Below are 21,237 nucleotides of genomic sequence, written 5' to 3' on the forward strand. Positions count from 1 at the left end.
ACTGTGCTTTTCCATGGAATTTTACGCTTTTTCCATTAATGGATAACTTTTCAAACAGTATTAGAGATGGCTGAAATCTGAAACAGATATAAGCACAAAAGGGAAGTGGACACTGCCTTTTCTCTAGTACCAGAATGAGTGTTCAATATTTTTTTTTTAATGAGATGCAGAGTGAAGGCATAGGACAAGGTTTAATCATCCTTCAGAGCTCTTTTGAGGCCACTGAGTACTCTTTATTATCACAGGAATAAACTGGAAATTTAGAATAACTGTTTTGTTTACATTACCTTTAAAGGTTATTTGACCTTCAGCTTGTATAAATTGCAAACCTTGCACATGGATATTTAAAAATTCTGTTTCCTTCCTCTGTCTAAAATTAAACAGATGAGAGAAAACAGCAGTGTCATTCCTTTGGATCAGTCTGATAATTGCAGGTTGCTAGAGCATAGTATTTCTATAGCAGCTCATGCCCAGTAATCTCATTGGCTTAGTTGGCTTTAAAATGGAAATTACTTTAGCTCACTGTGTCATGTTTGGGGCATTCCATCTCTGGCTGTAGGGAAGGTAGTTGTATGTAGTTCCCTGAAGTATTTTTCAACTTAACAGTAAACATTTAGGAGGAAGGTGGATGTTCCAGCTCTTGAAAGATTTTAAATACCATCTGATGAGAAGGAAATAAATGCCTTATATGGTTTTTGTATTCCAGATTTGTCCTTCCAGTGAAAGCTATACACCTAAACAACTGCATTCCTGTTAGTTTTGTCTCCTTATAGAGCCATAACTGCAGAATATTTATTTAAAAAATTATACACAAGAGAGTTGCTATACCTTAATGTCTTTATTTTGTGCAAAATTAAATTTCACAAATAGCTTAAGGGTTGTGGCTTAACCCTTTCAACAATGCACTTATTTCCTAATAGTATTAGTGTGTTTCTCAAAAAAAAACCAAAAAAACAAAAAAACAAACAAAAAAAACTAGCTTCAAACTTAGAACTGCAAGTTGCTCCACAGTGAGAGTCCTTAGATGATTGAGTGCAAGAGCACTCTTGAGTGCAAGAGCACTTATGAAAGGAAGAGGCAACTATCAAGAACAAATCAGTATACCTTTATTTATTGCCTCTCTTCTTGCTTGTGCTGCTTCTGGTTACAACAGGTGAATGCCTTAGGGCTGGTGTGGTCTTGGCTTTCAGTGTGCTCTTCAGGTACCTAAAGATGGCATGTAAGCAGTAAGAGGGTGCTAAACCATACTTTTCTGTTCCAGCAGAGACAGTAGGACAATTCACTCTCATGAGAGAGCCTACAGGTTTATCTAGGGGCTTACTGTTTGACACCCACTGTCGGCAGTATTTCTGTATCCATGCTTGTATTTGTGGATCACTTCTAGCCTGGTGCTGTGTGTTGTGTGTGGAGTCAATGAATGCCACAGAATACACTTTATCCATCACCTCCTGTTTTCGCTGCACCAGCAGATCAACAAACACCAACCCACCGTAGCCATGGGCAATGAAGGCCACGTTCTTGGCTGCGCTCTTTGAAATGAAGTGATCCCACACATACATGGTGTGTTCCTCAGGGTTGCTGCTGCCCTGCTTGGGGATCCACCCGGTGGACTGTGTAGAAGTCAGTGATTCTTCTGGGGTAGGACAGCTTAACCTCTCCTTGTCAGCCTTGAGATCAACAAAACTGTCATTGGGATTCAGTACAATCACTCCTCCGTGGTTTTGAAGGGCCTTTTGGATGAATGGTATTTGTGTTCCGTGCTCCAGGCCCTCGCTGACAATTGTCCTTTGCCCCCACTGTCCAGCACGGAAAACTCCACAGTCTTGAAGAAGGACAATCAGGCTAGAACTTCTCAGTGCATTCTCACTCATGAAAAAGAAACTTCTTGGTTCATCCTCTTTAGCATCAGTAGGAATATAAGCTTTCTGTAACATGCAGACTCTTTCCAGGAGTTCGTAAACATATTGAGTAATCAAGTGTCCCAAAACTTGGTAACGTTTGTGATTCTGCTCATGTGCATTCTTGTAATAGTTGTAAAGAAAGGGCTCATTTGTATCCAGATGCCTCAGTTGTCCTTTTGTATTGAAGTCATACTTCAGTTCCTCTTGATATTCTGAATTCTCTATTAGTTTCCTCAAACTTAGTTCATGCTGTGCTTGTAACCACTACAAAGTAAGAAGACTGTGTCAAGGTAGTGATAGACCTCCAGACAACACCTACATAGAGAAAACCTATTGTAACCACTATTAAATCTGAATTGTAATACAAACAAAACACTCATTGATATAGACTATCTCTTGGTAGCACAGAGGAAGCATTACATAACAATTAGGAATAGATACAGCCCCTTTCTCTCCTTACCCCTTAAAGTTTGGAGGCTGTAGTTTCCCAGCATACTGTGAACAAGTAGTTACTATGCTCTTACATCAGCTACTTGCAACAACAGTGCTTTTCAGTTCCAATATAAAACAAGAATATCTTTTTCCAAATTAAGTCCTGTGCATATAATATTGAACATCTACTTAAAGGTTCACTTTAGGAAGCACTGTGAGAGATTTCTGACTAATTCAGGAAGCAGAAACAAAAAAATACAATTTTACATAAGGCATAGGTATGACTTCCCTTCCTAAAATTGCCTTGAAGATGAAAACTGAAAAGTTTTGAAGCAGTTTATAGTAGGTTATCACCTAAGAGTTCACTTGGAACAGCACCTTAGAGTCATATACTTACTAGTCTGGATTACTTCTTTTATCCTGATTTTATTGTAGTAATGCCATTTATAGAATTAAAAAGCAGCAGTTAGTTTGTTCTAGATATAGCTGCATAATGCATTTCTTTTTTTTGATAAAAAAGTTTAAAAAATGTTTAAATCAGTGGTGTCTGCTGTTCATGCTTTATTGTCTATATATAAATGCAGTATTCAAGGGTGTTTATTCTGGCAGCCTTTACAATTGCTATTTTGCTTTTTTTAAAAATTACTGTTTCACTGGTTTTACTGTTTTAAAAATTACTGTTCCACTTTTCTGTTTGGATTGTTAAGATTCTTCAGCTGCAGTTTAGCTGGTAATTGTCACAGCAATTTGCGTACTCGAAACCCTGCTGCAGTACAAGTATTATTCTTTATGAGATTTTCCATTTAAAGTTTCCTCTATTCTACTAAAGCCCAACATTACCGTATGCTCTCCTGTAAAATCTGTCATCATCCTAGATGGAAATCTTTTTCACGCTGAGATAGTAGGTTCTCTGTATGAAAGAAAATAAACCCATTTTAGTTCAGGTCGCATTGCATTATGTACTTCATTCCCAGACGTACACATAAATTGTATCAGTTGATAGCTAAGCCCTTCTGGAGTGTTTCAGATAGTTACAAGCCAACATCTCACTTTTGTAAGTTAGAACTGACTCTAAGTTAATGCTAAATCTCTTGGGTGAGAAACTAAAAAGGTTGCCAAAACTACTTTTGCACAGCCTCTTGTTACTTCATATAAAGGCACTACCAAGAGTACAAACCAGCAACAACCAAAGCAATTCTGAAGCTGATAAAAGCCCACCAAAACATTCAAACCAAACGAAACCCAGCAAACAAATCTTTGTCTCCGCTTGGCTGTGGGACAATTTCCAAAGGCCACCGCACGAAAACCGCGACCGCAGCTGGGGTTGCGAGGGCGCCCAGCGATGCCCAGCAGCCGAACCTCCCTGGATTCGGAACCAGCTCTGCAGGCGGCAGCCCCCGTGTTCCGAAGATGAACCACCTGGGTCTGATTGACACGGGAGCTGGAGCCAGGTGAGGAAACCGTGTTCGGCGAGGTAGGATTTAAACCCGGCTCAGCTGGGTTGAGTATTAGAGCATTTAAAGTATCGGGGGTTTCTCGGTCGCTTCCCCAGTTTTGAGTATTTTTCTTGTTCCCTTCCCGTTTGCTTGCCCATGGTTCCCTATATTTTATGGCGTTCACAGAAGGACTGGTTTCTTATTACTCCCCTGCGGTTCGTCCGGTGCAGGTGTGCAGACACTATTACTCGCTCCGCTCTATTTACTTTTTCCCCCCCCAGTAGCGGCTCGGTTTGAGGCTAAACACAAGAAATTTAAACACGGGAGAAGCCTCGAGTGCGGGGAGGGGCCGGGGCGGGTTTGCCGCGCTGACATTACGGCACCGGGGACACTGCGGAGGGCAATGGGGTCAGCAGCGGCTGAGGGACTGCGCTGGGGAGGAGGCGGAGAGGCGGTTACTGCCGTTAAGGGGCAGGACGCGGGCGACTCTCCAGAGTTGGGTCCCGCCTCCGCCCGGCCCATCGCGGAAGTACCCGGGGAAGCTGCGCAACCAGCGGTGAGGCCCGGATAAACAAGAGCGGCGGCGGAGCTGTGGTGGTGAGTGCTGTGGGGTGCTGCTGGTACCGCTTGCTTCCCTTCTCCTACCCCCCCATCCCCGTCCCGTTAGCCGCTGGTGGGAGAGGGATGGGGGGACTGAAGCGGACATAAAGCTGTCTGGTGGTGCCCCGCTGTGTCCTGCGGTGCCGGTGTCCCCGCTGGCTGGGGCTGGGCCGTACGCGTTGCGCGGAGGACCTGTCAGGAACGGGCGAAGCCGACAGGGGAGGGCGGGCAGGCGGCCCGGACACCGGGGAGAGAGGGGTGGAGAGAGGGGGGGGGTGGTGGCGTTGCTGCTCCTTCGTGAGGAGGGAGGGTGAAAACGCGGCAGTGCTGACCCTCGCTCGGCATTTGTTCGTTTGTCAGGGAGAATCCGGCTGCTCGGTTAGGTGCGGGGTGACCCCGCGCTGTCCCGCCGCCCTGCTCGGTGGCGGCCACCGGTGTGTTGGGGGAGGGCTCATGGTGTGGCAAGCCGGGTGGTGCCACCCCTGGGTGGTGCCTCTGTTTTCTCCCCTCACCCCCAGACCTGTCAGAAGGTCCCTGTTGGTCTGCTTTCCTCCTTTTACAGGTTTAGGAATAGGGTGTGGTTTATCTTAATAGTCTGTTGCTATTCCCTACATCAGGGGGCTGGGGCTGTAAGCTGAAAAGTACACGAACTTGAGTGAAAGTACTCGAGCTTGAAGGTCTTCTTGAGAGATTTCGAACTAGCTGTAAAGTTTGAGGGTCTTACACCAGAATCATACATAATATTTATAAAGAGGATGAATGCTGGAAGCTCTGAAGCTGTGTTCTTCCACTGAGCAAGAAGTTGATCTGTAAGCGGCAATGCTTTAATTTTATTTATTCTTAGAGCTCCTGTAGTGTTACACATGTCTTCTGTGACTTCTTTCACTTTATAAATCACAGCCTGAATTGCTTATTAGCTGCATACTTGATAAGGGGTGGAGTTAAGCAGTCTAGTAGGTCTAGTCTACTAGACTCTACTAGCGGCTAGTAGTAGACCTCTACTAGGTCTAGTAGAGTTAAAGAGTTACTAGGTGGAGTTAAGGAGTCACTAAGAAAATTTCTAGTGAAAATTGTTTTAACATTTCTGTCCACACTGACAATCCAGAGCATCATCCAAGAGCATTTATTTATTTATTTATTTATTTATTTATTTTTAATTGTGGCTGTCAATGACTTTTTACCAAGGCTGTAGTGACAGCACAAGGGGTAATGGTTTTAAGCTGAAAAAGGTTAGATTTAGATTGGACATAAGGAAGAATTTTTTTAATGATGAAGATGAAATGGTGGAACAAGTAGCCCAGAGAAGTTGTTGGTGCTTCATCATTGGAGTGTTCAAGGCCATGCAGGACTTCGAGCAACCTGATCTATCTGCAAATGTTCTCTGTAGCAGGGTGGTTGTACTGGATGATCTCTAACTCAAACCATTCTGTGAATGAGGTTTCCTTGTGCTAGCTTGCTCAAAAATAATTTTCTGGTTCTTGCTTTATGCCTGCTACTGTGGTCATGCTTTCCTCTGAAGAAATAACCCACAAATTGCTAAGCCTATTTCATATCTTTTTTACAGTAGAGAAAATCATGGAAGGAAGAACATCATCTTCAAGTTACGTCAGTGTAAGTCTTGCAACAATTTGCAACAATTTACTTTGGGTATCCTAGGGTGTTCCGATGTATTTGCACAGTGGCATTAATTCTCCAGTGGTCTAGATTTTGCTTTGTTGGAACATGCCTAAGAAGCACTTTATCCTGGTAGCAGTAAATAACAAGGTCTGCTGTTGAACATATATTAATATACATGATAGACTTAACATTTCACACACAGAGTGCATTTTCAAGATATGTGAAGACCTAAGCTAGCATCTTATATTAAAGATTAAATTTAGTATAAAGATTTACTTAAGCTGCTTAAGTAAATAGAGCAGCTACATAGTTGTATAATATTTATTTATCTACAGCGATGTGTTCAGAGGCTAATTATGTTAGTGTTTCTTCTTTTCTAAAATATTCCTGTGTAGTAGTAGTAGTAGCAGTAGTTTCTAGCAATGGAACAGTGGTGAAACCAAATTGTAGGCACAGCAACTGGTTTGATCAGGTAAGGTCTGGACTGTCTAATGGTTTAGAGATAAGCTGTTTCCAGCACCTTGTTTACACACTTTCTCTGATCCTTGCTCCTACAGGTGGGAAGCTTCAGAAAAGTACTGCTGTTTTAGATGAGGAGTCTGCTAATGCGTATGCACATGTATGTGTTGAGTTAGTCACTTTCTGGTAGGGAAAAGCTGAGGCAACTGCATATGTTGCACTAACCATAGATACAGATCTCTGTGTTTTGCCTCCTGACTTCGTGCTTGTTCTGTCAGTCAGCTGTGAACTCTGCAAACCAACATCTTCTTAATGAGTGCAAGCATTGGGAAGATATTGCACAGTGAAGTAGAAATTTTGATGATGAATGTATCTTGTGTTTTTTTTATCCTTTTCTGTCTGTTCATCTGTCTCTGTTTGCTGAGTCTGACCCTACCTGTTCTCAGTGTTATCTGTTCTGTTACTACAAAGGTTATCTGAACATCTGTAACTTTTAATGCACGTTAAAATTTTAGATAAATATGTGTTCCTGGGAAACTCATAACAGCAACCAATGGTCAGGCATCAGTTGGAGTTCTGAAATGTGTACCTGGCCATCAGGGTGCAGATCAGGAGAATACATTCTGCCTGATAAAACATGTTTATAGGCCACTTCTCAAAAAGAAAAACCCCAGCCAAACTAAGCCCTATCAAACAATCTAATTGCAGATGTTCTTGAATAACAAAGTGTCCATGTCAACCCTTAAATGTTGATTGAAAGGGAAGGAAGGTACTTGTATTAGAAGTTGTTTCCTGTGTGTAACATTTACATCCTTCATAATTTGAGGGATCTGTTACTGAAGGCATACTTATACATACTTATTAGTGTTGGAAGAGCAAAAGCAGTTTGAGTTTCTGTATAGAAATTAAGGTCTAATTATAAAAAAAAAAATACAAAACAAACAAACAAAAAAAACCAGAGGAGAAATAAGAGCACTTATAAATCAAACTGAAGAATTGAAGAATTATCTCATTATGGTAGAGTACGCTTCAGCTATGGTCTGTCTGAAGGACTTGGATCTAATGAATGCAGTTTCTGTGCTAGTTATTAAGTTGTTATAGTTATTAAGTTGCTGTTCTAGGAGTCCTTGCTTGTGATTTCATGTTATGAGGTAGAGAACATCTGGCAGCTTGCAAATTAAGTTCATAATACACTTGGCAGGAGTTGTCATATGGAGTAGCTTCAGCTTTTCCCTGGCTGAGACTCAGTTGTCTGAAAGATGTAAATGCTGAGTTCCCTCTGATACATTCTAATCTAGTCGTTTTTACAGTGTAAAGCTTTGCTTCTCAGAATGCCTGGAGAAGTGGCAAGGCTTGCACTCTTATTCTTTCAGTCAGTGTTATCTGGTTTAATTAACTGATGGGTAATGTCACCCTCTTCCTTTGTCTCAATGACCTAGTAGCATTTTAGTTTGACCATTTCTGTTTTGAATCTCAATGAATGAACATTATTTACTATGTATTTTTTCTGAATTGGCATTTTTCTCTGAGTTACTAACTGCTTTATCTTTAAATAGTTACTTTAGAAATGCTGGTTCCATTTTTGTGAAGGTTGACAATGACAATAGCTGATACCATTCTGAGTACCTTGTAGTGTATTGATGTATCATACTGAATGAAATACTTGTATTATTCCAAGATACAATTGCTCTTCATTCTGGATTATTTTGACAGTGCAAATCTGGTGTGACATTTATCATGACATTCAGCTATTTTGTTTTCTCAGTATCATTCTCAAAGCTGAGATGATTAAAATAGACTGTAAACAAATCAGAGGGAACTAAGAAAACTTCTTGGCTCTCACCTTTTGGTCACACATTTGAAGTTGTTGTAAAGTTGTTGAAATAGTAAGAGCTTTTTATTGCTTTTTAGGACAGTTCATATATTAAAAACAGCTCCTTACGTAATAGGGCACATGATTTAAGATCAAGCATCAGTGAGGAATGCATTTAAATGAAAGTCACAGGTTAGTGGTTCCCTTGCAACTTGATTATTTTGCCTGACAGTTAAAAAAACTTTGTACACATGGCAGTATGTCAGCTCATAGTACTAGTGGATGATTTAGCTTTATTATCTGTGTAACATGATCTGTTTTCAGTTTCGTATCCCAAAGAAGAAAACAAACACCAAGTCAGAGGATATCCAAGTTCAGTCCCCTTTGGCAAGGCTCCCAGGCTCCCACCATTGGGACTACCCTTTAAAAGAGGTAAAGAGAAGTTTTTTTTAGTTGAACGTGTGTAGGAGAATGTGATAATGGGTTTTTTCTGTTTTGGGAGCCCAATTTTTTTTGAAACTGAGTGCCTCCTTGTAAACAATGTATTTCCCAGGTTGTCTTAGAAAGAAACAGAGAGAGAGAAAAGAGAGAACATGTATAGGTCTGAACTCTGCCTGAAACTTACAGAAATGTTACATAAGCTACAGAATATTAAAAATTATAGAAATTGAAGTCTTAGTGCCCCATTGCAAGCCTAAAACATGAAAAAGCAGAGTTTGTCTTCAGGTGTAGGTTGAAATTACCTTAAATCAAAGGCAAATATAATATTTATTTGATTTTTAGTTAATCGTATTCTGATTTCTGAACTTTTAGGTTCTGTTCAGGTTAATTACCATTTTTTTGTTACGATATGAAAAGAGTTTTTACATTGAGTTTTCAATTAGTTATTATGTATATCCAAAAAGTTAAACTGTAAGGGAATATATTAAGTACTTTATGACTTCTGACACAATTTTAGGTACTAATTCAGAAATAACTAATTTCAGTATTATGACCAAAAGACAGAGTATTTGCATGGTATTTATCTTATATAAGTGTATTGATCATCTCAATCACATATAGAAGCAAATATTTTATTCTACAAATCTCTTCCAAATTCAGTAAGTTTTTAAAATGCCAGGTTTTGGAAACCTATTTTGCTACACTTGACTCCCTCAGCTCAGCCTTCAGAGTTTATTGTTGGTTTTAGTGCTTTCAGAGTCATGTGGCTGGACAAACAGGCTCCCTTGTGGCAGAGCTTTAAAAACCTGGTGAGGAAAGTTAGGATTTTTTTTGAAGTGGTAGTAATGTGATCCAAGCCTCTTGGTAAGCCATGCTGCAGAACTTGAGCATGCTGCAGTACAAACTCACTGTGTGGCTGTGTTTTACACTGTTAATACTTTAAGTGATCAGAGCACATAATTACAGTCAGGTTTTGAAGTCGGAAGTAATGTATCTGGTGGTTACAAGCAGCAAACTCTTAGGCAGAGCTAGGCAGCACTTTTAGGGATTTCTCCTGCCTTTCTGCCTCTATAAAAACAGTGATTAGACTGGATGAATTGAAAAATCTTTTTTCTGTTTATTACTTATATATTGTCTAATTTTCCATGTTTTATTTTTCTTACCCATGTCTAAATATTTCAGACTTTTCCATGTGGTTGAGGGCTCTGTATAGTATTATGTATCTGTATATATATATATCTGTACAATATTCCTGTGTAATCCACTCTAGGGGATCCTACTCTAGCAGGAGGTTTGGACTAGATGATATACAGAGGTCCCTTCCAACCCCTTAATTCTGTGATTCTGTGGTAAACATTGACCAGTCTTTACATTCTACTTAAAAAAAATATGCTAACGAGGTATCATAATTAAAAGAAATATTACATTTATCCACACAAAGGTCTGTCCAGGTTGCGTTTGCTGTTGCCAGACTTTGCTGTATGTTGTTTGAAAAAATTTGTGCAGCTTTCAGTGACTTCGGTATGTAGGTCACTTAATATGTTTGAAGACCAATTCGAAGGGAACTAGATGGTGTTTGAAGGTAGGAGGAGGGGAGAGCATCTTCAGAGCAATTTCTTGCTGACAGCTGTTTTATTAATGAGGGTATTTTCCACTACAGAGCCAGCCCCTATGGTAGGGAAAAGATTTCAGATGCATCTTTCAGACTTCTCTAAAGTTTGTGAAATATATGTGGGTGCCTATTTTTCAGATGCCCTTTAACCACACACTTAAACAGAAAGGAAGATAGGTTTTTCTTTCAACTTGGTGGCATAACTTTCAAACATGTTTTCTTCTGTGTTGAAAAAAGTGAGGAGAGATTAGGAGGACCTAATATCAGAGAGAGATCGGTATTTCTGCAGTTCCAAAAACCGATACTTTGTGGTATTATTTTGAAAATGAAAGTGCATTCTGGTAAGGTAAGAGAATTTGGAAAAAGTGAAATTGTGCTTTTATGGGTTTTGCTACCCATGTACCAAAACTTCAAATTCCTTTTCTTTCACAGAATTTCATCTCTTTGAGAGGTATATACGTTGGTTAAATGCATGGAGTTGAAGAAGAGGTTGTCTTGGGTATTTGTGATTATGTAAAACAGGCCTAATATTTAAGTTCCTGTTTGGGATAGTCCTTTAAATAGGGAAATAATTGGATTGTCCTGTATTGTCAAATTTCTTTAGGAGAAAATTCAGGTAAGTTGATACATAGGTGTTTTAAATCAAGCAAAATAATTCTTCGGAATTGTTTTAGATATGCTCTTTGGCTCTGTTTTATTTGAGCAGGTGCATTGTTCAACAAGGCCAAGTGCAAGGTTCTGCACATGGGCCATGGCAGTCTCAAGCATAGTTACAGACTGGGCAGAGAATGGATGGAGAGCAGCCCTGAAGTAAAGGTCTTGGGGATGTTCATTGATGAGAAGTTCAGCATGAGCCAGCATAGTGTGCTTGCAGTCCAGAAAGCCAACCATGGCCTGGCCCGTATCAAAAGAAGCATGGCCAGTACTTTGAGGGAGATGATTGTCTCTGCTTTCATGAGACCCCATCTGGAGTACAGTTCTGGGACAGCACAGAAAGGACACGAACCTATTGAAGTGAGTCCAGTGGAGGGCCATGAAGAGGATCCAAATGCTGAAATACCTCTCTGATGAAGACAGGCTGAGAGAGTTTGGATTGTTTAGCCTGGAGAAGAGAAGGGTCTGGGGAGACCTTAGAGCAGACTTTTAGTACCCTGAAGAAAGCTGGGGTACTATAAGAAAGCTGAGGAGGTACTTTTTACCAGTGCATGTAGTGATAGGCTGAGGAGGAATGTTAGGTTGGACATTAGGAAGAAATTCTTTACTGTTTGAGGATGGTGAGACACTGGCACAGGTTGTCTAGTGGAGTTGTGGCTGCCCCCTCCTTGGAAGTGTTCAGGGCCAGGTTGGATTGAGCTTTGAGCAACCCTGTCTAGTGGGACGTGTCCCTGCCCATGCAGGGGGGTTTGGAACTAGATGATCTTTAAGGTCCTTTCCTACTCAAACCATTCTGTGTTTCAGTGTATGGCATTATTCCATTTTTCTAATGTAATATCCATTATGACATATTTATATTTGTTTGAACCTGCCATTCTAATTTTTTTTATTTCAGTGGAAATTAAGGGCGAACAACAGAGCGCCTTCCACAAAAGCAAGAAGGCAAAAGGACTGTGATAGACACAGCTCTAATGATGAAGAATCCATTGGGTAAGAACTGATCTCAAAATTAGTTCTTTGTCTACTCAGTTTCACAATCTTTCTTGAAAATGTGTATCACTGGTCTCTACCTGACTATTTGCATCATGGAGATGTTTTTCAGGCTGATAGGTAGCCTACCTTCGGAGAATCATGGTTCTGTGATTTAATGGTATTGAATTATGAAGCAACCATAAATTTTCTTTGCTCTAACACAAGGCAAGACTGTGACATCACAATAGGAATGTAATGCTTATTACAGGAATTGTTGCTTGTTTACCTTCTTGGAAATCTGGAAAATGTTAATTACTCTAAGTCTAAATGATTGTTTTAGCCCTAGGTATTTTAGATATTTAGGTTTCTCACATTTTCATTTGCTTTTCACATTTTGCTTTGTAGTCCACGATTATTAAGCTGGCATTATTATTAAAAAAGAAAAAACAGCAAGAAAACCCCAATCCAAGCAGTATGGCAATTAGTAGGGAAAGGCAGTAAAAAAGCAGTGTTTTTTCACCTCTGTGTTCATAGTCAATACACCTAGGTGAGTAAATAAGACTGCTGATGTGCCACTTCTTTATGATCTGTTGCCGAGAGCAAATATCTTGATTTCTTTGTGATGATGACAAATTACTTAAAATCATCTGTTGTTAGCTACATAATTGTTCATCCAAGAAAATTTTGAAGCTGTAAGTGCTGTAGTTTACAAACAGAAATGAAAATTTAGAATTGGATAAATTGACAGCAGCTAGGAAGCATAATGAGGCATGATGAAAATAATTATATTGATGAAGCAGTTGTTGCTCCACAAAATATTTAAATATAAACAAGTTAGAGTATGCATTCTCTGTCCCATTTTCTGACTGGCGTGTAACTTGACCATAAGTGATTTAATACCAGGAGAGGCTGTTTAAAAAGTGCCCAGATAATGAAAATGCTTAATGGCAGCAGGTATTTTTGACATTGCTGAATGTGGTGGTTTTGTGACCTGTGAGTGGTCATCATTTAGCCTAGTCTTTATATTCAGAATGCTTCAAACCATTGCAGGGCAGACTTGAACTTTAAGATTGTGGATTTATTTGTCATACCTTCTCAGAGGTGTAGCTGTCAGTTTACATATAGTTACCTCAAAATGCTTCTCTTGGTAACTTTAGCTGAGGTAGAGGCTCACAGGGTAAACCTAATTTTAATTTTTTTAAGATTTAAATCTTTATAAATTGCAGTTTCTCAAGTGTCAGTTACACTTCGAAATGGATACTATGTGGTACCAATCTCCAAAGGTCTTGGACTGACCTTTCAATGTTGAGGACCTCTAAAAGACAGTAGTTGATGGCTTCTGTCACTCCTGCTGTGGCATGAGATCATGGGGACAGGGAGCAGCAAATAGGGCTGCTCTCACTTGAACATCTCTGCTCATGGATGGTCTTCTGAAAAGTCACTGTCAGGTGATTTGTTATCTCAGGCAGGGCTCTCAGGTCAGTCGCCCTCATACACTGGAGGTCCCTTCACACTCCTAGAATTGTGTCACAAAAAAAATTGGCACATGTCATGAAATATGAATAGTTCAATTTATTGGTTCCATTGCAAAAATTTAAATGCAGTATGTATGTAATTGGTCAGTTAATGTTTTGCATCCCACTTATGAAACTTTGTTGAGGAAGGGGGTGACACTGTTTCAAGGGTAGCTGTTACCACGTTGAAATAAAGCTTAGAGGCATCCGCCTACCTCAGATGTTTTACTCCTGCATCCTCCAAGAGGAAAATAAGGGGAAATAAAAAAGAAACTAGAATACTATTTTGAAATCCAAGCTTCTCACCCTGTTCTGTCAAGTTTCTTTTATCAGGAGGATAGGAAGAGTACTTAAATAAGGTGTGTGTGATTTTTTTCATCACAGTATTGTAAATATTAACTAAAATACATGTCACAGCTGAATGAAGTACTGACCCAGTATCAGTAAGATTTTCTGCAGCTATCATTTACATACTGGTTCCCCTTGCAAGCACATTTTGACAGTGATAACTTCCTGGTCCAGCAAAGCAAGGTGGTTAGTAGGGATGTTCATGATTACTGTTAAAACATAGACTTCTAATCCTTTGATGAAAGGACAGAGCCTTGAAGCAGGAGGAGGACAGACCGGATCTCTTCTCAAAAGGGTGTAGTCAGTGAATGTGGAAATCAAGAGCTGACTGTTGATGGTGCATCATGTTATTCCTTTGGGCTCTGATGGGCCAGGCTCAGATAGCAGAATACACATTAAGTGTGTTTATTCAGTGGCTTTATTCTGTAAACTCAGGACAGATGTTCAACTTTCATGGGAGCTTTTTTTTTATCACCTGATGAGGTATCATGTTGTATTTGGTATCCCACTGTCAAAGTATCTTATCTCCCCAAACTTGCGTTTAATACTAGAAGAATGTAGGCATGAAAATTGTGGTGTAGACAATTAATATTAAATTACTCCAAAAGCAGTCAGTAGCCTCTGGGTCTCATTTTGACCACCACTTTCTAATACAAATTTGAGCAAATTGGAGCCAGTGATTACAACACTTGACAAATACGGTCGAAAAGGGAGCTCAGTCTAGCAGCTCTCTGATTATTGGGTGAAATAGGGGTCACACATTTTCCTCAAGAGTACAAACAATAACTTCTAGTCTTGCACTTTGTAAGGTAGAATGCTCCTTTTTTCCCTGTGAAAGTTACATGAGACTGGCCAGGACAGCAAGCTATTAGCATTTTTCAAAAATTTTGTTTTCTCTTCCATCCTTACATGTGGAAGCATGTTTCAATTACCATTGCTTATGTTTGGTTTTTGTTTTTCTTTCTTTTGGTAGATAAAAGGAGATACAGTAAGTTCTTGCTTTAGAAACAAAAATGGTCGAGTTTGATTTTCCTTCACCAAGATGCCTCCAGTCTTAGTGTTGTGCAGGTTACTTTGCTGGGTCTGGTCATGGGCCTTGCTTCTTATGTATACCTTGCTTGCTTTTGTTCTACTCGTTAATAACTTTTATCTTTTAAAATGTCTTTTGCATGACTTGCTCACTTTATTATGTGAACAATTTAACAGGCAGTTTGGAGATCTGTGACCCAGCCATCATTTACAGATGTGCAGGCTGGTTTAAGTGTAGATGTTCTTAGTGAATCTGTTTTATGTTCAGTCTTAATTACACGATTTTTCAAGAAATGCCACCAGATGCCATTCCTTCTTTAGAAAGTGAAGCTATTGAAAGCTCTGAAGCTACTGTACTGAAAGCTTTGAAGATCATGTCATAACCAGCAATCCTATCAAGGTCTTCAGTTGAAAACTGGTACCACATAAGAAGTGATGCTTTATCTGCACATCATCTTTAAGTATAGCCAAATGTATGCTTTCTTCCTTGTTGTTTATTGAGGGTTCATCTTTGCACAGGTCTCCAGTGCAAAGCTAGTTGCAGAGATGCACGTTTGCTTTAAATTGTAAGATTATTTTTGCAAAGATGTTTTCTGAATATGTATAAGCCCTATTTAAAATTAAGAGTGGGGATCACCACAAGTTCTGTACCTAATTACAAGCAGTAAACCAGATTGTGGAGTGGCCTGGACCCTGTCAGGGTCTAGCCTGATAAGAGTGTGAGCAAAGAATGTCAGATCTGAGTTTCCAAGGTCTCCAATAAACTGTAGATAATGAAACAGTTTCACTGGGAATTGACTACCTCCTGTTCTGAGCTTTCTCTGCCATGATGGCATTTTTTAAGACCCTAAAGGTTGGACTGTTTTTATTATCCTTAGAAGTCGTGATCATATAATTAAAATAAAGGCTTTGAGACCATGTGTGTTCTCAGTGTGCAAGGCTAAATTTAGTAAAATTTGTTTGACCAACAGGAAGAAAATAAATAGTCTCGCATTTCTACAAGGTGGAACAATGAAAACTGAAAGAATTTCAACCTCAGGTATAAGCTGTTAGGCTCAGTGTGAGTCTTTACAGGACAATAAAAGTGTTTCATGGAGAATAACATTTATGCTGTCTCATGGTGCTCTACAGTAATGATTTTTAAACACTTTAATTTTTAAGGAGGAACACTTTCTAATTAATGTCTTCATACTGCTAGGGGTCACTTCCACACCTGCTACATAGGTGGAGGAAAAATGCCATTTAGATACTTCAAGGTTTGATTTGCAATTTCAAGTCCTGCTGGAGGAAGAGGAGAAGTATCTGGCTCAGTCTTTCATTGATGAATTTGCAGGAGTTATTTTATGACTTCTATCATGAAATTGCCTTCAATTGCTTAGTAGTTGTAACTTTTTTAACAGTCTAACAGGTTCTGTGTAGCTGAATTTTGAATTTTTATCAAATCTTAAATATGTAAATTCTTTATTTTCTGAGATACTGCTTAGATATTCCTCATTTCTAAAATGCATTACAGTTGGATAAACAATAAATTGTGTACATGTCCGGTCACTGTAAGTTGGTCTGCCATGATTGTTAATGATGGTTAAAATATCAGCTCTGAACATTTGAAAATCCCAGAAAAAAAGCTAGAACTTTTGATTTAGCTGAGGGTAAAATAAATCTCTTGCTTCGTATGCTAAATCAAGAACACTTTGCAGGCTTGGTGTATACTCACAAGGTTGTTACAGTTGGGCTCCACAGTGTAAGGCACGAGTCCTACTAAAGTGTCCCTCATGACTTGTATTTAATTTCTAAACTTTTCAGTAGTTAAAGCATATCTTCAAATGGAATTCCAATCTCTTTGTCCTCGGAGTGTAGAATAAACTTTATTTAGGCCTACAATATTTGAAGCATATGCTCAGACTCTATAATGGGTTCTTTAAAACAACAGTTCTTTCCATTGGTAGTCATAGAGTGTATAGAGGTCTAGGTAAAAGAGCAGGTGTATACCTGCCTTTTCCTGGCTCTGCCTAAAACATTCTGGAGCATTCCTATAGATTAGGGCACTCTTCTAATGAGTCTGTCTTTATACATATGACTTCTCATGAACTTCAAAGAGTCAGTCTTTTGCATGATCAAAAGAAGTTTGGAGAGCACTGATCTAGGAAGTGCATAGCAGAACTCTAAGAGAAAGCAGATTATTTCATACGATGTTATGGCATTCAGTGATGCAGACATTTGGTAAGAGTGACCATCATTAGTAGCTTCTATGCAGGTTCTCCAAGCTGTGCATAGGAACCTTAAAGTCTAGTGTTGTTCAATGAGGGGTCATGTGTCTTGTTAACATGTCAAATAACCATGGAAAATAAAATCTTGACATGCAGCAATGACTGAAAAAGCGAAACATAGAGATTACCTGAAACATTTTCCCCAAGTTCAACACATTTTGCTAGCATGGCAGTTCCAAGTCTTTCTTTGTTTTCAAGCATACCTATTCTTCAGCAGTTTTCATGCCATACATTTTTGTTTACTGCTAGATACCATGTAACCATGCTATTGAGCAGAATGGAGAATGTCAGTAGGACCACTGCAATTCCCTAGTAGTTGCTTGCACAGTTATCAACAAATAGACAACCAACAGCCATGTGGTTAAGAAATGTCACTGTAGGATGCCTGTAACACCTATGTGAGTAATTTCTGTAGCTGTAAAAGGAGGATCCTTGCTCTACATTGTGAACAATTTAGTTTGTTACACAAGACATGCAATAGAAAAAGCAATTCTTGCTTTGGAAATATTTTAAAACCAACTAATGAGCCTGAACTGTAGTGTCCTCTTAGGACCAGTCCTGGCAAAACAAGTCCAATTTTCATGTTTGAAAATAAAGTCAATCTCTATAAATTACGTATTATATTTAGTCCTTACTGGTTTATAAGGACACTGTCCAAATCACTGGTCATGCTGCAGAATTTTAACAAACTTTGTAGTTCATAACTGTATGGCATTATGTATGAACATAAATCTGTTGAAGCTTCAAAACTGACAGATTGTACTAGCTTCTTGATTTTTGTTTTTTTTTTTCCCACAGCAAGATCATAATCTAATCTGTTTTACAGTAACCAGTACTATTCATGGTTCTAAAATGAGATGCCACAGTATGAGTGCTTGTTTTCATATTCTGCAAGTACTCAAGTGCATGTTTTTAAAATAGTTTGTAAGGCCACGGTGAATACTTTGATAATTTTACAATACAAAGATGCAGTGAAATTTCCTTATTTCTGCACTGAAAGTTTACCTCTTCAAAATCCCATATGGATGTGTTAGTCATTGATGCCAGAGGAAGAAGCCTTGTTCTGATGAAGAGGTGTTTATTACTCCTCCTCTCCAAAGATGCTTTGTAAATTGTCAGGGAAGTGAACTTAATTCTACTGACGGTATAAGGTATGATGCAGAGACAGTAAATTCAGAGAAAAGCTTTGTTGAATTCATGTGACCTAAGAAGTTCTCAGCACCCTATTATTAATTTATTGTTATATGTATGGCAGGCAACCCAAAGTTATCTTGACGAATGTACTGAGGACGAAAATAGGAAGAAAATACACACAGGCACAACATAAAACTGGTGCTAATTTCTCTGGTGCTGGCAAGCTGCAGTCAGATCAACCACCCTCCTCATCTGCTGCCAGCCTAACGATATGGCAAATTTTAAACCCTACTCTCCAAAGCCTTTTTCTGTCTAAAAGGTACGTTGGTTTTGCCTCACATCACTAAACAAAGTATTCCATGCTGTTGTGGTTTTTTTTTCATGAGAAAATGTTCTTTGTTTTACCACATCTGTCTTATTAATGAAATATATTCTCATGTCATCCCTCTTGATTGAATTTCCTTGTACCTGGTTACTTTTGATAATCATTAAAAAAAAAATGGTGCTGCGCACACTATGGTGGGTTTTCTGGTCAGGTAATTCTGTACTGACGAGACTAATTGATTCAGCCACTGGACTGTCACAATATTTGGGGATCAGTCTTGTGAAAAGAAGACTACATTTGCATTTAACCACCCTGTTTTCCCAAAGAGGGTATCAAGGTGCATTTTAACTATCACCATTTCTGACTACTCATCAAAATAGGACAACTGGCATAAAGGGTGAGAAGAAAAGCATATCAAATCCAGTATTCCCCCACCACTGTTCCCACCCACCTCCCAAATAGTGGTCAGTTGCAGATGATCAGGGAGAAGCATGGCTAGAGTGAATGTTTTTTTCAATGAGATTTATCTCTGATAAATCAGGGTAGAGACTTCCTGTTTCCAAGGTTGCATCAGACTACAATGTTTTTCTATATTAGACTTTTCCTCTCAATCATATCCTTATTGCTTGTCACCTTTGTACCTCTGCACCTTTGTCTGTAAAGTAGTCTCCTGATTAGGTGTAAACCTGTCTTGATGCAAAAGGAGATCTGAGTGCCCCCAGACATCACAGAGTCTGTGCTGGATTGTGTTTTGTGGATGAATACAGACAGCAGGAGAATTAGGCAGTTGATACCCAAAAGATAATGTTGTTCATAATGGATGCAAAAAAGGCTGTGAAATTGCACCTAATGCAAAATAAAGTTCAATAGAAATGGTAAAATTTAAATCTCAGTCTGAGAAACTAGGTTGATAATCAAGGCTATATACAGCAGGCTGTCTGCAGTGGCATTGTATGAAAGGAGTGGTACTGCTCTTGTACATCTGGGCTCAGATATGCTTTTGCATCTTCATATTCCTGTTTAGCTTATTTGTGGTGCTTGGCTTTTCTAACAGTTGCAGATGTTTTTCTGAGCCTTGTTATTGCTATTCTGTAGAATGCCATTGGGAATTTGAGGAGGGAAAAAAAAAATCTAATGCTGCCTTTTTTGTATGTGTCGCTTTTCTACCTGTTGCTTAGTGCTTGAGAAAATGCAGTCTCTCTTACTGGAGGCTTCTTGTTCACAGGAAAATCAAGATTGTTTGCTCCATAGTTTTGAGAAATGGGGACAGAAATTACATTATTAAACATAAATGTATATACCAGTTTTTAAACAAAACCTCGATGTATAAGAGGCAATTCAATGTGAATTATAACTGGTTTAAATGAAATTATATGGCTGGTGTTTTTTACCCTTATCTCTTGTTGCTTTTTTGTGTTTATCTGCTTACCTTGAATTTTAGGTTCCTTATCTGGATTTCAGTTTGTCTTTAGGGGACTGAGAGTAATGATGTTTCATGATTATCAATCCTCTAAATTACATGAATTTAAAAAGAAGTGTTTTTTTCTGGATTTCAGTGCAGTATTTATGATTTGCTGTTATATATATATGGCAGGCAACCCAAAGTTATCTTGACGAATGTCCTGAGGACGAAAATTGGAAGAAAATATATACACAGCCACGTAATAATTGATGCAAATTTATCTGATGCTGACAAATTACAATCGGGTCAACTGCCCTCATCCTCTGTTGCCAGTCTCCAGACATGTCAAATATTAAGTTCTCCACATGAAAGTTCTTTTCTGTCTGAAAGGTATGTTACCCACTGATCTTGTCAGTCTTCCTGAAATGACATAACTTCACAATGGAAAAGAATTTCCCTAGGCAAATTTGTTACATTCTTGTCTTGAAGCAGGAGATTGATTTCCTGGGTGCAAACTAACATGATGCTTCAGTGAGCCATTTCAACATTGCATTTGTTCTGATTTACAGTACCTGATGTCAACAGGCCACTTTTCCTTCATAGAAGGGGCTTCCCTTTGCAACAGATCAATGTTTTGATTTATGAAGATGGCCAAGTAATTCAAACACATTTAAGTTGGTTTCATGTCCCGTGCCAAAATCTTGCTTTCCTGTTGCTGTGTTCCAGTGTGATTTCAAGTAGCTTCTCTGGCAAAATCTCTCCACACTCCTCTCTGTGATAGTTCATTTCTTTTTGCATTAATCTACCAGTCTTCTCAATCCCAACAGAATACCGTTGTTTAAAGGCTGTGTGTGTGTCCTCTCATTGCTTAACATCTGCTTTTCTTCTTCTATGTTTAGGTTCATTGACCATCACAGTAACATAACATGTTACTCTTGACATAAAAAAACCTAGCAGAAATCAGATACTAGATTTATGTAACATTTGTTTTGGTCTAAGATGGCAGTAGAATTCAGAGTAACTTTTTCCTCTTTTCTGGCTTTTACTGCTATGCTTAACAGCAAGTAACCCACAGGAATAAATTGTAAGCAGTTTAGGGGAAGAAGTAAAAAAGAAAGGATGAGAAGAAAGTTTTGTGAGGGCAGGAATAATGAACAGTTCCCAGGTTAAATAAATCTTAAAAATTCTTGATAAAATCAGTAATATTTCTCATTCTGAATGATGAAGATCTTACAGAACCTAAATTATTAAGAATACCTTTCTTTTTTTTCTGTTGCGATT

General features: G+C 38.9%; 2 protein-coding genes across 13 annotated transcripts in view; one reads left to right on the forward strand and one right to left on the reverse strand.

The window, feature by feature from the left end:
* Positions 1 to 1,090: 1,090 nt before the first annotated feature.
* LOC139802806 (putative protein ARB2BP) lies at positions 1,091 to 4,205 on the reverse strand. The gene is made up of 2 exons (XM_071758306.1): positions 3,174 to 4,205; positions 1,091 to 2,165 (listed from the first exon to the last, which is right to left on the reverse strand). The coding sequence occupies exons 1-2, from the start codon at positions 3,201 to 3,203 to the stop codon at positions 1,107 to 1,109; spliced, it is 1,089 nt and encodes a 362-aa protein (XP_071614407.1). The 5' UTR covers positions 3,204 to 4,205; the 3' UTR covers positions 1,091 to 1,106.
* Positions 4,206 to 4,233: 28 nt separating this feature from the next.
* SENP7 (SUMO specific peptidase 7) overlaps positions 4,234 to 21,237 on the forward strand; it is a 39,349-nt gene continuing 22,345 nt past the window's right edge. For 2 of the 12 annotated variants that reach the window (XM_071758178.1, XM_071758215.1), the window contains exons 1-6: positions 4,234 to 4,366; positions 5,934 to 5,980; positions 8,583 to 8,690; positions 11,861 to 11,955; positions 18,351 to 18,548; positions 20,149 to 20,346. In XM_071758178.1, the coding sequence (XP_071614279.1) occupies positions 5,945 to 5,980; positions 8,583 to 8,690; positions 11,861 to 11,955; positions 18,351 to 18,548; positions 20,149 to 20,346 (635 nt within the window). In that variant the 5' untranslated portion in view covers positions 4,234 to 4,366; positions 5,934 to 5,944. Of the gene's footprint in view, positions 4,628 to 5,933; positions 5,981 to 8,582; positions 8,691 to 11,860; positions 11,956 to 18,350; positions 18,549 to 20,148; positions 20,347 to 21,237 lie in introns of all 12 variants that reach the window. The other 10 variants (XM_071758199.1, XM_071758188.1, XM_071758235.1 and 7 more) reach the window with 10 other exon arrangements.

This window comes from Heliangelus exortis, chromosome 1 (genome assembly GCF_036169615.1).
Source record: "Heliangelus exortis chromosome 1, bHelExo1.hap1, whole genome shotgun sequence".
Classification (NCBI taxonomy): Eukaryota; Metazoa; Chordata; class Aves; order Apodiformes; family Trochilidae; genus Heliangelus; species Heliangelus exortis.

Excerpts from the sequence above, each read along its gene's own strand:
- LOC139802806 (XM_071758306.1), bottom strand. The coding sequence starts at position 3,203 with ATGATGACAGATTTTACAGGAGAGCATACG. Across the intron at positions 2,166-3,173 it reads ATTTTACAGGAGAGCATACG|TGGTTACAAGCACAGCATGA; the intron begins GTAATGTTGGGC and ends CTTACTTTGTAG.